The sequence below is a fragment of the Patella vulgata genome, chromosome 4, assembly GCF_932274485.2.
Source record: "Patella vulgata chromosome 4, xgPatVulg1.2, whole genome shotgun sequence".
Lineage (NCBI taxonomy): Eukaryota > Metazoa > Mollusca > Gastropoda > Patellidae > Patella > Patella vulgata.
The window spans coordinates 58,221,231-58,233,514 of record NC_065882.2 but is presented as its reverse complement, the minus strand read 5'-3'; the positions used below and the strand labels follow the sequence as shown (position 1 = coordinate 58,233,514).

The 12,284-nt window shown below is 34.6% G+C and overlaps 2 protein-coding genes across 2 annotated transcripts in view; both read left to right on the top strand.

The window, feature by feature from the left end:
- LOC126817801 (spatacsin) overlaps positions 1-12,284 on the top strand; it is a 42,761-nt gene that overhangs the window by 22,013 nt on the left and 8,464 nt on the right. The window contains exons 24-31 of the mRNA XM_050544950.1: positions 370-564; positions 1,022-1,129; positions 1,494-1,671; positions 1,996-2,213; positions 3,448-3,588; positions 4,422-4,580; positions 11,125-11,280; positions 11,640-11,756. Of these exons, the coding sequence (XP_050400907.1) occupies positions 370-564; positions 1,022-1,129; positions 1,494-1,671; positions 1,996-2,213; positions 3,448-3,588; positions 4,422-4,580; positions 11,125-11,280; positions 11,640-11,756 (1,272 nt within the window). The remainder of the gene's footprint in view (positions 1-369; positions 565-1,021; positions 1,130-1,493; positions 1,672-1,995; positions 2,214-3,447; positions 3,589-4,421; positions 4,581-11,124; positions 11,281-11,639; positions 11,757-12,284) is intronic.
- On the top strand, positions 5,126-10,797 carry LOC126817804 (uncharacterized). The gene is made up of 2 exons (XM_050544956.2): positions 5,126-7,443; positions 9,551-10,797. The coding sequence occupies exons 1-2, from the start codon at positions 5,166-5,168 to the stop codon at positions 10,507-10,509; spliced, it is 3,237 nt and encodes a 1,078-aa protein (XP_050400913.1). The 5' UTR covers positions 5,126-5,165; the 3' UTR covers positions 10,510-10,797.

Sequence of the window (12,284 nt, the reverse complement as noted above, 5' to 3'; positions counted from 1 at the left end):
TAAAAATTTTGTATGTAGAAGTGACCAAACCTATTTACTTACACTTTCATCGATTTGTCACAATAACCTCTATGGTACTACATGTAGAATCTTATGACTACTCTAACAACAAATGTTATTATCTGATGATCTGCTTGAGATTTAGAGGCATTATTCAGATTAGTGAGATAAAGAAGTCTATTGAATTTCAAAAACTTTCATAAATTAATTCTAGAGATTTTGCCCTTGCACATTTTTATTTACTAAAGAAAGGAGTACAAAATAACAACTTGCATGAACTGCTTGAATAATTACACTGCTATGGGCATATGTTTTCTTGCCTGGCAACATATGTTTTGAAAGATGAATTTAAGCTATTTTTTTTTACAGGATTCAGCTATACTGCCATGTCTGTGTGGCTGGTTGGTTGCTATGATGGATATGAGTGAGCATAAGAAGTTTCTTGGGAATTATGGGACATCTGCATATAAATGGTCAATGAAAGAGTTGGACATATTGCTGGATATTTATTTAAAGGAACGTTGGGATTTTACTTTGGCTGTTGCCTTTGATATCTTTCAACCAGTAAGTGTTTTATTAATCAATCATAAATGATTGTATATTGTTCATCCACAAGTCGTGTAAACACTCCAGTACAGTGGCTTGCTGAGATGGGGACTTTGATGTCCCCATCAAAGAGTCAAAATAAAATCTTTTTTTTTTTTTAAATTTGAAACCCTCCTATACTTAAGTCTTTGGACCATAAAATCAAGCAGTTGGCCCCAGGCATCACTGAATCTCTGCACACCACTGCTCCAGTAGTATCTAACCTCATTGTAAAGAAATTCATTTTCAAGAATTTCATGATAATTATGCATCTTTATGATATAATAATTTTCATTTTCATGAAACTACTGGAACTAGGAATAAACATATTGTGGATATCACTTTATTTCCACCAATGTTTCAATGATAAATTCTTGTTGGAGTTATAAGTGGCTTACTAAATATGTTTAACAGTTGTCATTCTATATATTAACAGGAGATTCCATTGCTGTATTTCTTAAAGTTTTCTGCTGAGTTTATACAACGTAAAGATCATGAGGCTTGTAAAAATTATCTGGGTGATTTTAAAGAAGCCATGTATAGTGTAAGTAGTATCTTTATATAAAATATGAACGTTTGATGTATATTACTCAATATTTTACCAAGGAAGAGGCAATTTTCTTTTCTGCTTTCCTGTAAACCTTGTGAATGGTTGAAATCAAATCAAGAGATCAGCTGTATGAGAGTTCAGGACAGGTCAGGTCAGGTCAACTATTTCTACATTAAATCTGTGAAGAGTTTCCATCCGAGTTGCCATCAATTGAAATAAATGTCTTCAATATGCTGTAGTGTAAATTTTGATAATACAGACTATAAAAAAATCAAAGTAAATACTAACTTTGATTATTTTTTCTATGTTCTACATATGTACAGTTATTGACTTTACATTTATATTTTATTTTGTCTAGTTTTCACAGCAGAAAGAGAAAGAAGATCTGAGTTTATTAGATGATAGTTTATGGTTAGAAAAAAGTGTATATAGAATAATTAAACATTATTTAACAAATTTAAAATCCTCCTATTTACTTCAACATTTTCTTAAACTATTGGATCAAGAAAATATAGCACTGGTTTTTAGTTTTGATGGTAAGATTATTTTCATGTGTTCTGGATTTCTAGAAAGAACAAATAAATATGTAAGAGCTTAGACGTACAACAGTTCCCAATGATTTAACTCTATTTACTGCGTTTTAAGTTCAAATTCTTTGAAATACCTGATTATATTTGATGTAGATTGACTAACATGTATATACTTGTCAGCCTGTCAGTTTCACGGTCCATGAGTCAGACGGGCATATTTGACATACATTGTCTTTGTATTTGAATATGAAAGCTCAAACTTACAGACTAATTTCCTTTTCAATGGCTAGCAATACAGATTATATTTTCATGTGGCTGTTTCTTTTATAGTTCCAGATTTTGGAAAGCTACATAAATTATCAGAAATTCTTCACATAAATGAAATTGATTTGGAGAAATTTTCCGACCTCTTGTTACCTACCAATTCCAGATATGAAACTGCTTGTCAATCAGCTGTCAATCAAATGATAGAAAAAAAGTCTTTCATTGATGCTCGAAGATTTGCAGAATTAGCTAAAATAAATGGAGATTATATAACAGTTGCTCAGGTAATATATTATGGCTGTAGTTTGTAGGGTATGAATACATGTACCTTACTTTTCTTTACCTGTAAAAATGACCATAATCTAGACATCTGTGTAAAATGATAAGCCTGTATAATATACAATACTTTACTTAGTAAGCCTCAAATAGATAAATAAGTAATAAAAAGTTATTGATATATAATAAATAAAAAAGTTTATATTAATAATATGGGGGGTTGGATGGCCGAATGGTTAGCACGTGCGTGCTGTATCATAAAGCCTGTCATTGAGTCAACTGGCGTGGTTTCGAATCCCTGGTTGTACGTGACAAGGAGTAGGGTCGCCTGTCCAACCTCGTGGGTTTTCTCCGGGTTCTCCGGTTTCCTTCCACTGCTAAAGACCCCTACGCGCAAGCGAATTATTGAAATAAAATTGAACCATATGTTAGTCTCGAAATGACCTAGTTTGTATCGAGTGGACGTTAAACTGGGATGTTAAAAAGCCCTGAGCAGGCATTACGTAATGTTAAAGAAATGAAGCAAAGGGATAAATCAATTCTTGACTGTTGTAAAACATATACCCTCCAAAACAGGAAACCAAATATGTAACAACTAGCTAGTATCATGTGCAAGGAATGAGTCAAACCTGGTGTTAAGTCAGTTGGCAAATATTTTAAATAAAGACTGTCAAGAGTTTTATTTCGAAGAGTAGACTTAACCTAAAACCATACAATTAGATCTAGATGGTAATCAAAATACAACTGATGATTTACACTGGCCAAGAGTAAAAATAAAACTGAAATGAAATTGGGTTTAACCTCCTACTGTTCTGTACTAATCCGCCTATTGAAGACAGACATAAACCTTGTAAAAAGATTTTCCTGGACAGTTACTCTATGTACTATTCTTATTTTGACTTCTAACTGTGCTGCAGTTTGTATACACATAGGACCTAGTTATTTTTTTATCCTATCCAATTGATTAGATGTTTTCCTTGCCAGGGCTTCCTTCCTGTATAACTTACAAAGGGAAACCAACTGGAATATCCTGAGTAAATTTCTCAGCCAACACTAGGATCAAACCTGGTACCTCCTGGTTACTGAGCTAGTGTCTTACTCACTGAGCCACTGTGGCTCCCAATATTTGTATCCTAATTGATACAAATTAAACCTGGATGTTTTTGGAAGACTAATTGTCCACAACTAACATTTTTAGACATATATATTTATTTGAAAGAGATTATTATTATTTTTATACAGTTGGAGAACGATAAGAAGACTCTTATATCCAGCAACATATGGTCATCACGAGTAGCTCGGATCAACTATTGGAAACATTGTTCTACATGTTTTAAACAGAATAATCAGATAGCTTTAGATGCTATTACACAATTCTTTCAGGTAAGAGTCATTGAATATTTCCCTCTAATTGCTTTCCCCAATATAAAATGAAATGGGGTTTAACTTGAACATCTTACTTCCCTTCACTAAGTGCTAATGAAGATGAACATATGCCATGTGCTAATTTTGCCTGGAAAGCTCTTGCATTGATTTCCAACTTACAGGGATCTTAAAGTTCTGCCATTGATATACACAGGAACTTAGTGTTTTTTCCATCCCATCTGATCAACCAGACCAATCAATGCAAGGGTTGCCTTTTGCACAATTGACAAGGAGAATCCAGACTGGCATATCTTAATGATCTTTCTCGGTAGACTCTGGGATCCAACTTGGGATCTCCTGCAATAGTGACTGTGCCTTACTCACTGAGCCACCATGGCTCCTAGGTGTTATTATAATTCTCTTGTACTTCAATACGATGGCTCACTGACCTGGAGGTCCCAAGTTCGATCCCTGTGTTGATCGAGAAACTTCATCAGGATTTTCTGACATTGTTTTCTCAGTGGTGCAGGACAGGGAGCGAAAAAATGATGTCCTGTGTACATATTGACGTGCATGTAAAAGAACCCTTGGCAGTTGGAATTCAATATAAGAGTAGGCTGTAGTGCTGCTGTCTGGCCTAAATTTCCCACTTAGCACACTGTATGACATATGCCCATCTTCATTAGCCCAGTTCGTGCAGAACAGTGGCACGTTATACCTCATTCCAGTTCATTTTATACACAACATCCACGTGTATTTATAGCCACATTAATCATCTTATTTAGCCAGTATATCTGATATCTATATATATGATATGATACATTAATAAGACTGTATGTTATATTATATAGAAAGAAGTAGATGTTATAGAGAATGTAGAAGAGAAATCTGTTATATATGGTCTATGTTATAAACATGTCGTCGATCTAGGTACAGAGATGAATAAAGATTTATTAGATGAATTTTATTGTCACATGTGGAAATGTCGTATTATGCATCATATTCAGAAGGTGAGTACAGATATATCTGTGTTCTTATCTAATTTTAGCTCTACCGATGGGACAAAAAAAGGCACATTGGCGCGCACATAAAAGAATTCTTGACAAAATTCGATATAAGAGTAGTCCTGCTGTCCGGGCAAAATTTCCCTCATAGACCACTGCATGGTATGTCTGTCTTCATTAGCCCAGTCGGAGCAGAAAAGTAGGACATTTAACCCCATTTCATCTTACCCATTTTGGGGGCAGTGAGTAAGTTGTTCTGAAATGATTAATGATTGAAGGGAGACAACTCTTGTTTTTTTTGACTCTCTTTTTTTGGAGTTAAAAAATGTTGTAAGAAGTTGAGTTGGCAGCCATATTTTGAAACCATGTGTTTTTCTTTGTAAAATCTTGTATAGTCAAGATGTGAATACTGAGTATAGAAAGGCAACAGCCTTTAATAAACATGTTTCCTATATAATCGAGTATCGTTTCTATAATCCAAAACATGGTCCGACGAGACGGATACAGTTATGTCAGTCAATCTCTTGAGTTAAGTTCATGTGCCAGTCGACCTTATTATCTTAATCCTATAAAGTATTGACATTTATTATCATGTCTACGACCAGTAACGACGCAGACAGGCGTAGTGATGTGGCCAAGAAAAACAAACGCATCAGAGGGGGACATAGGGCCTTTGTTACCCGAATTATTCAAAGTGTTCAAGAATTATTAGCCGAATTTGATGGATCTCCTTCTTCAGTTGAAAGTTTAGAAGGATACAGAATTTCTTTAACGGAAAAGAAAGTTGTTTTAGCATCTTACGATGAAAAAGTATTGGAAGATATTGAAGACGAAGATGAAGTGGGTAATGATATTTTTGAATCAAGTGAATTTGCGGACACTATTAATAGAACTTTATATAAAATCAAATTTTGTTTACATAAGAATGAGAAGGCCAGTGAAAAATTGAGTACCAGTATAGCTGATAATTCTGATTTGAGTAGCCCTAGTAATTCATTGAAAGAAACTTTTGTCTGTAAGACTAAATTGCCAAAATTGTGTTTGCCTAGATTTTCTGGTGATTCAAAGTTGTGGCAGCCTTTTTGGGATAGCTTCCAGGCTGCAGTAGATAATAACAGTGCCATTTCAAATGTTGAGAAATTTAATTATTTAAAGAGTCTGTTGGACGGACCGGCATCTTCTTGTGTAGCAGGTTTGTCCTTGATAGGCGAAAACTATGATGCAGCAATTCAGCTTTTAAAAGATAGGTTTGCAAATAAGCAAGTTATTATTTCTGGGCATATGGACGTTTTACTAAATTTACAATCTGTTACGAGTGGTTGTGAAGTTAAACATATTCGCAGATTATACGACACCATTGAGGTCCAGATACGAAGTCTAAAATCTATGGGTGTACAGTCTGAATCGTATGGTAATATTCTTATTCCTATTATCATGAATAAACTTCCTGAAGAGTTACGTTTATTTATTAGCCGTGGAGTTAAAGATTGGAGTGTGGACGAGGTCTTAGATATTTTAAAAACTGAACTTGAAGCTAGAGAGCGAGTCGATTTAATGCATAGTAATTCTACCAAGAAATCCGGGTATTCTTTGAACAACGTATACAGTCCTCAATCCAGATCGAACCGGGTTAATCCCTCAACAGCTTCAACTTTATTTTCGAGTAAAGATCAAAGACCTGTTCCGTACTGTGTGTTTTGTACTCAGCAACACCCATCTGTGAATTGCACTTCTGTTACTGACATTTCAGCTCGCAAATCTATTTTACGTCATAAAGCAAAGTGTTTTTTGTGTTTGCGCTCTGGACATGTGTTACGAAATTGTCCTAATCGTGACTATAAATGCTTTAACTGCGGAGAAAGACACAATAAAGCCATTTGTACTTATAGGCCTGAACAAAATTTAAGGCGGCCTAGTTATGTTAATAAAACTGAAACCGGACAACCGAGTCAAACTGTGACATCTAACATGACGTGTACAGATGATCAAAATTCTATTTTGTTACAAACTGCTGTAGGTTTTGTATGTGCTAATCATAATGATAATTCTAGGGGATTGTATAAGAACATTGTATTTGATTTGTGTAGTCAAAGAACATATGTTACTGATGAAACACGTAGATTGTTAAATTTAAGAACTGTGGGGCGTGAAAATTTACTTATTAAAACTTTTGGGGAGGAAACTCCTAAGTTACGATTATGTGATATTGTTCAATTTACTGTTGCAGGTGATGATGGTTTACATTTGTATGTTACAGCGCATTGTGTACCTTCTATATGCAATGCCATAAGCGACCAATTAACATGTAATGCTTTAGTAAAGTACCCTCATCTACGGGGTTTGAAATTAGCTAATCCATCTGGGCCTTCTGATTTTGCAGTAGATATATTAATCGGGGCAGATTTCTATTGGAATTTCTTTTGTGGCGAAACGAGACGGGGGGAGTTCCCTGGCCCGGTTGCAATGTTGACGAAACTTGGGTGGGTGCTGTCTGGCCCTGTAATTAATAATTCGAGTAGTGACCAATGTACTATTAATTTAAGTCATACGCATGTATTGCACGTTAGTTCTGTATCTGATGACAATTGTGATGTATCTTCAATTAAGTCTGAGTTGAATAAGTTTTGGGAGCTTGAATCTTTGGGTATTCGTAATGACGAATTTAGTGTTTTGTCAGATTTTAATGATAATATCACATTTGAGGGTAAAAGGTATGAAGTGAAGTTACCATTTAAAGAAAATCATCTTAAAATATCTGATAATTATTCTACGTGTGTTAAACGCTTATCATCTCTTTTGTATCGACTTAATAGTAAGCCGGATGTTCTTAAAGAATATGATAGAATAATTAATGAACAATTATCTGAAGGTATTATTGATATTGTAAATGATGATGATGTAATAATTAATTCTGGATCAATACATTATATTCCGCACAGAGAAGTTTTACGCTTAGATAAGGACACAACTAAGTTAAGAGTTGTGTATGATGCCTCGTGTAAAACAAGTGGACCTAGTCTTAATGAGTGTTTATACTCGGGCCCTTCTTTAAATCCGCTTATTTTCGATATTCTCCTTCGTTTTAGAATGAATTCCATCGCTCTGACTGCTGACATACAGAAGGCATTTTTGAACATTGCCATTTATAAAGAGCATCGATGATGATCCATTTAGCGAGTCACCTAAAATTAAAGTGTTTAGATTTAATAGAGTGGTCTTTGGAGTGACTTCAAGTCCGTTCATTTTAAATGCAACCCTTCGTTATCACTTAAGTAATTCTATGGATGATAACTTTGAAATTTTGAATAATATTCTTAAGTCATTGTATGTTGATGATTTTGCTTCTGGGGCAGATAATGTAAACTCTGCTTATGATTTATGTAAATTAGTTAAATTATGTTTAAATCAGGGTGGATTCAATATGAGAAAATGGTGTAGTAATTCGCAAGTGTTAATGTCTATGCTGCATGAGTCCAGTGATTTTCCTGAAGTAGAATTTGATGTTAAGAAAATGGAGACTGATGTAATCGAAGACGATACAGGTTATAATGATTTTGTTCAGAATTCAAATTTTGATTGTAACAGTGTTTTAGGTCAAAAGTGGGATAATAGCGCTGATATGTTTCAATTCGAATTTGATAAAATTTTGTCAAGTATGATTGTTAATGCAACTTTAACTAAAAGACAGGTTCTTAGTACAACTGCGAAATTCTTTGATCCAGTTGGTTTAATATCACCTATTGTATTACTGTTTAAGCTATGTTTTCAAAAGTTGTGTGAAAATCCTTTAGACTGGGATGATCCGTTAGATAATAATTTTTGTGATTATTGGAATAATTTAGTGTCTAGCCTATCTGCTGTAAAGGCTTTGCACATTAACCGCTGTATTTGTTATGAACTACGGCAAGCGAATTCTATTCAATTTCATGTATTCGGTGACGCTTCCGAAAAGGCGTATGGTTCTTGTGTATATATCAGATGTGAACATTCAGATACTAAAGAAATACACTGTAATTTAATTGCCTCTAAAACGCGTGTGGCGCCTTTAAAGAAACAATCTATACCCAGACTTGAGCTACTAGCATGCTTAATATCTGTTAGACTAGCTGCATGTGTAAAAGAAGCTTTAAAGGACATCGTAGATGCGCCTGTATATTTTTGGTCTGATTCTCAAGTCGCGTTATCTTGGATTAAAAATACTACTCGTGAGTTTAAGCAGTTCGTGAATAATCGTGTGGTTGAAATTCGTGATTCTTCTGACGTTAGTTAATGGTCTTACTGCTCAACTAAAGAAAATCCTGCAGATGTTGCCTCACGTGGATGCAAGGCAGTAGAATTGGTAAACAATGATCTATGGTGGCATGGACCACCATACTTGCTAAGTTCGACAGAGAATTGGCCGAGGAACGTTGAAGAAACTTTGAGTGAACCATTTTATTCTGAAGTTAAGAAAGCAACTGTTTGTGTCGCAAATGTCGAAACTAATCACAATATCGAAAATATACTAGACGTTTCCCGCTATAGCAACTTTAATAGCCTACTAAGAGTGACTGCTTATGTTTTGCGTTTCGTGAAGAATAAAAGAGACAATGTACAAGTCCAAACAGATCAATTGTCCAAGGAAGAAATTAATTGTGCCGAAAATATCTGGTGCAGAGATATTCAACATAGTTTGAGTGGCCGTAAATTTGAGCAACAGAGGCTATCGCTTAATTTAAAACCTGATGACAATGGTATTTTGAGATGTTATGGTCGTATAGATAATTCTAATTTGCCGTTTGATGCCAAATTTCCTATTTTCCTACCAGATTCTCATCGTTTTACGAGTTTGATTATTGAAAAGTGTCACCGAGATGTGCATCATAATGGGACAGCAGAGACTTTAGTTCAGTTGCGCCAAAAGTTTTGGGTTTGTCGCGGACGACAAGTTGTTAAAGCTGTGATTACTAAATGTATTCCTTGTCGTAAAATGGAAGGTAAATCTTATGGAGTTCCGTTAGCGCCTCCTTTACCAGAATTTCGACTTTCTGACGATTTCGCTTTTACAAATATTGGAGTGGACTATGCTGGACCATTATACGTTAAAGACATTTATTCTAAGAGTGGAGAGATGAACAAGGTGTTCATAGTGTTGTATACTTGTGCGAGTAGTCGCGCGGTTCATTTAAATTTAGCAACGGACGCTAGTTCTTCCTCTTTTATTAGGAGTTTTCGACGTTTTATTGGAAGGCGTGGAGTACCAACTTTAGTGAATTCAGACAATGGATTGGTTTTCAAGAGTGCTGAACTTCGAGCCTTTACAAATAGTAGGAACATTAAATGGTGTTATAATATTGAACGATCCCCATGGTGGGGCGGATTTTTTGAGCGTATGGTGCGTTCAACTAAACGATGCCTGAAAAAAGCTTTAGGTAATGCTCATTTGTCGTATGAGGAGCTACTGACTTTATTAGTGGACATTGAAGGCGTTTTAAACTCGCGTCCTCTTACATATCTTAGCGATGATTGTATAGAACCCCTAACCCCTTCGCATTTAGTATTGGGGAGAAGGATATTGTCTGAACCGCTGTTTACTCCAAATCCTAAAGTAGTTGGTAATACCTCTTCAGAATTCTGCAAGCGCAAGAAATACTTGCAGACTGTTATAAATCATTATTGGTCAAGATGGCGGAATGACTATGTTACTCAATTACGCGAGCATCATCGTTCCAGAGTTAAAACAGGTCCTATCATACGTGAGGGTGATATTGTGCTAGTATTTGATGATAAAGTATCGCGCTTAAATTGGGAAATGGGTAGAGTTGATAGAATTTTACCAGGTCGTGATAATAACGTGCGATCCGCTGTTGTAAGAGTTCAGAACAAACAGGGCAAAATAATATTTATGAATCGACCTATACAGAAATTGTATCCAATAGAGTTGGTTAGAGATTAGTAGAGAATGTATCTTATTATTGATAAGTATTGGAGTACACAGTTAGAAATCAGTGTTATATATGTATTTACGAGTTTAGAATCTTAGTACATGTAACGAGTTTAGAATCTTAATATTTTGAGTATAGAATCTTAATATTTTGAGTATAGAATCTTAGTATTTGAGTATAGAATCTTATAGAGTAATGCATCTTAAAGAATAGTATCCAAGATATAGAGTTTTGTTATTAAGAGTTCAAATCTCAAGAATTATGTTAAATTTTAGTGTATTTTATTGACCTCGCGTCAATAAGGGGGGAGTGTGTTCTGAAATGATTAATGATTGAAGGGAGACAACTCTTGTTTTTTTTGACTCTCTTTTTTTGGAGTTAAAAAATGTTGTAAGAAGTTGAGTTGGCAGCCATATTTTGAAACCATGTGTTTTTCTTTGTAAAATCTTGTATAGTCAAGATGTGAATACTGAGTATAGAAAGGCAACAGCCTTTAATAAACATGTTTCCTATATAATCGAGTATCGTTTCTATAATCCAAAACATAAGTTTTGTTACCTAGACTATAGGAGATATATGAACATTGTATGAACACATACCTCAATTGTATGCATTTTGTTTTTCAGATTGATTGTCCAGAAGCTGTTCAGCCATTGGATGAAATTTTATCATCGGTACAGCCAGAAGTATCTGGGAAGAAACTGGCAGAAAAATCAGAACTTCTACATTATGGAAAGATGCCATCTGCTACTGGTGAATCATTGTCTACATTAGATGAAAAGGTTAGTTTTTGAAATTTGCGGTGATATTGATTTAGAAAAATATTTACATTTGGTTGATTGGTTTGAAATCTTGAAGTGAAGGAAAATAAATTACATATTCCTTTCTTTTAGCCTTTTTATAGAGTCTTCAATGAAGAAATATAGAGCAGAATTATGCATAATGTAGCTTTATAGTTTATTTATATTGAAAGACCCGGAAAAAACCCACAAGGTTAAGCAGGTGACCACACTCCTGGTCACGTACAAGTGTGGAATCGAAACCAATCCACTTGACTCAAAGACAGACTTAATTTATGAAATTCTTGAAATATCGCTTCTATCATTTTTAAATGATAATGTTTAAGAAAATTTTATTTCAGGAGAAAGAAGCTTTAGATGTTTTGATATCTGAATTATTAACTGGTGGAAATATTATAGAAAGTTGTCGTGTGACTGCTGTATTCTCTCATTATAGTCAAGATTTAGCCATTATACTAGTAAATATATTTATCCTATTTTAAACACAATTAAATTGCAGAAGAATAATGTAATTTTAACCATTTCCTTTTGGCTTTTAGAACACAGAACATGCTGTGTTATCTGACCTTCCTTAAAGCCTCACTATGCAGGAATAAAGGTTAAATATAGACTTCAAGACAATAGACAATCAAAAATACTTTTATTCAACAACAACAACAGTTCTCTCTCAAGTTATGTCCCTTTTAAGTTTATATTGGGGATACTCGATTAAACGTTCCAGAATTAAATTCTCTCAATTTTGAAAATAATGTCAATCGAGTGAAAAGGAGAATTTCAGAGTACAACGCATGTGCCAACTGCATAAAAAAATATCAACCAGTCATGACAATTGAAACATTCTACTCAAACCACCTCAGCTGTAGGTACTGGCAGAACTGTGACAGGGCTGAATTCCGTATCACTTAATTGCCATTCTGTCCATTCGAGATAATCTGGACTGACAATCAAGCACCCCCAATGAGTTTTATTACTCTTACACTGACATT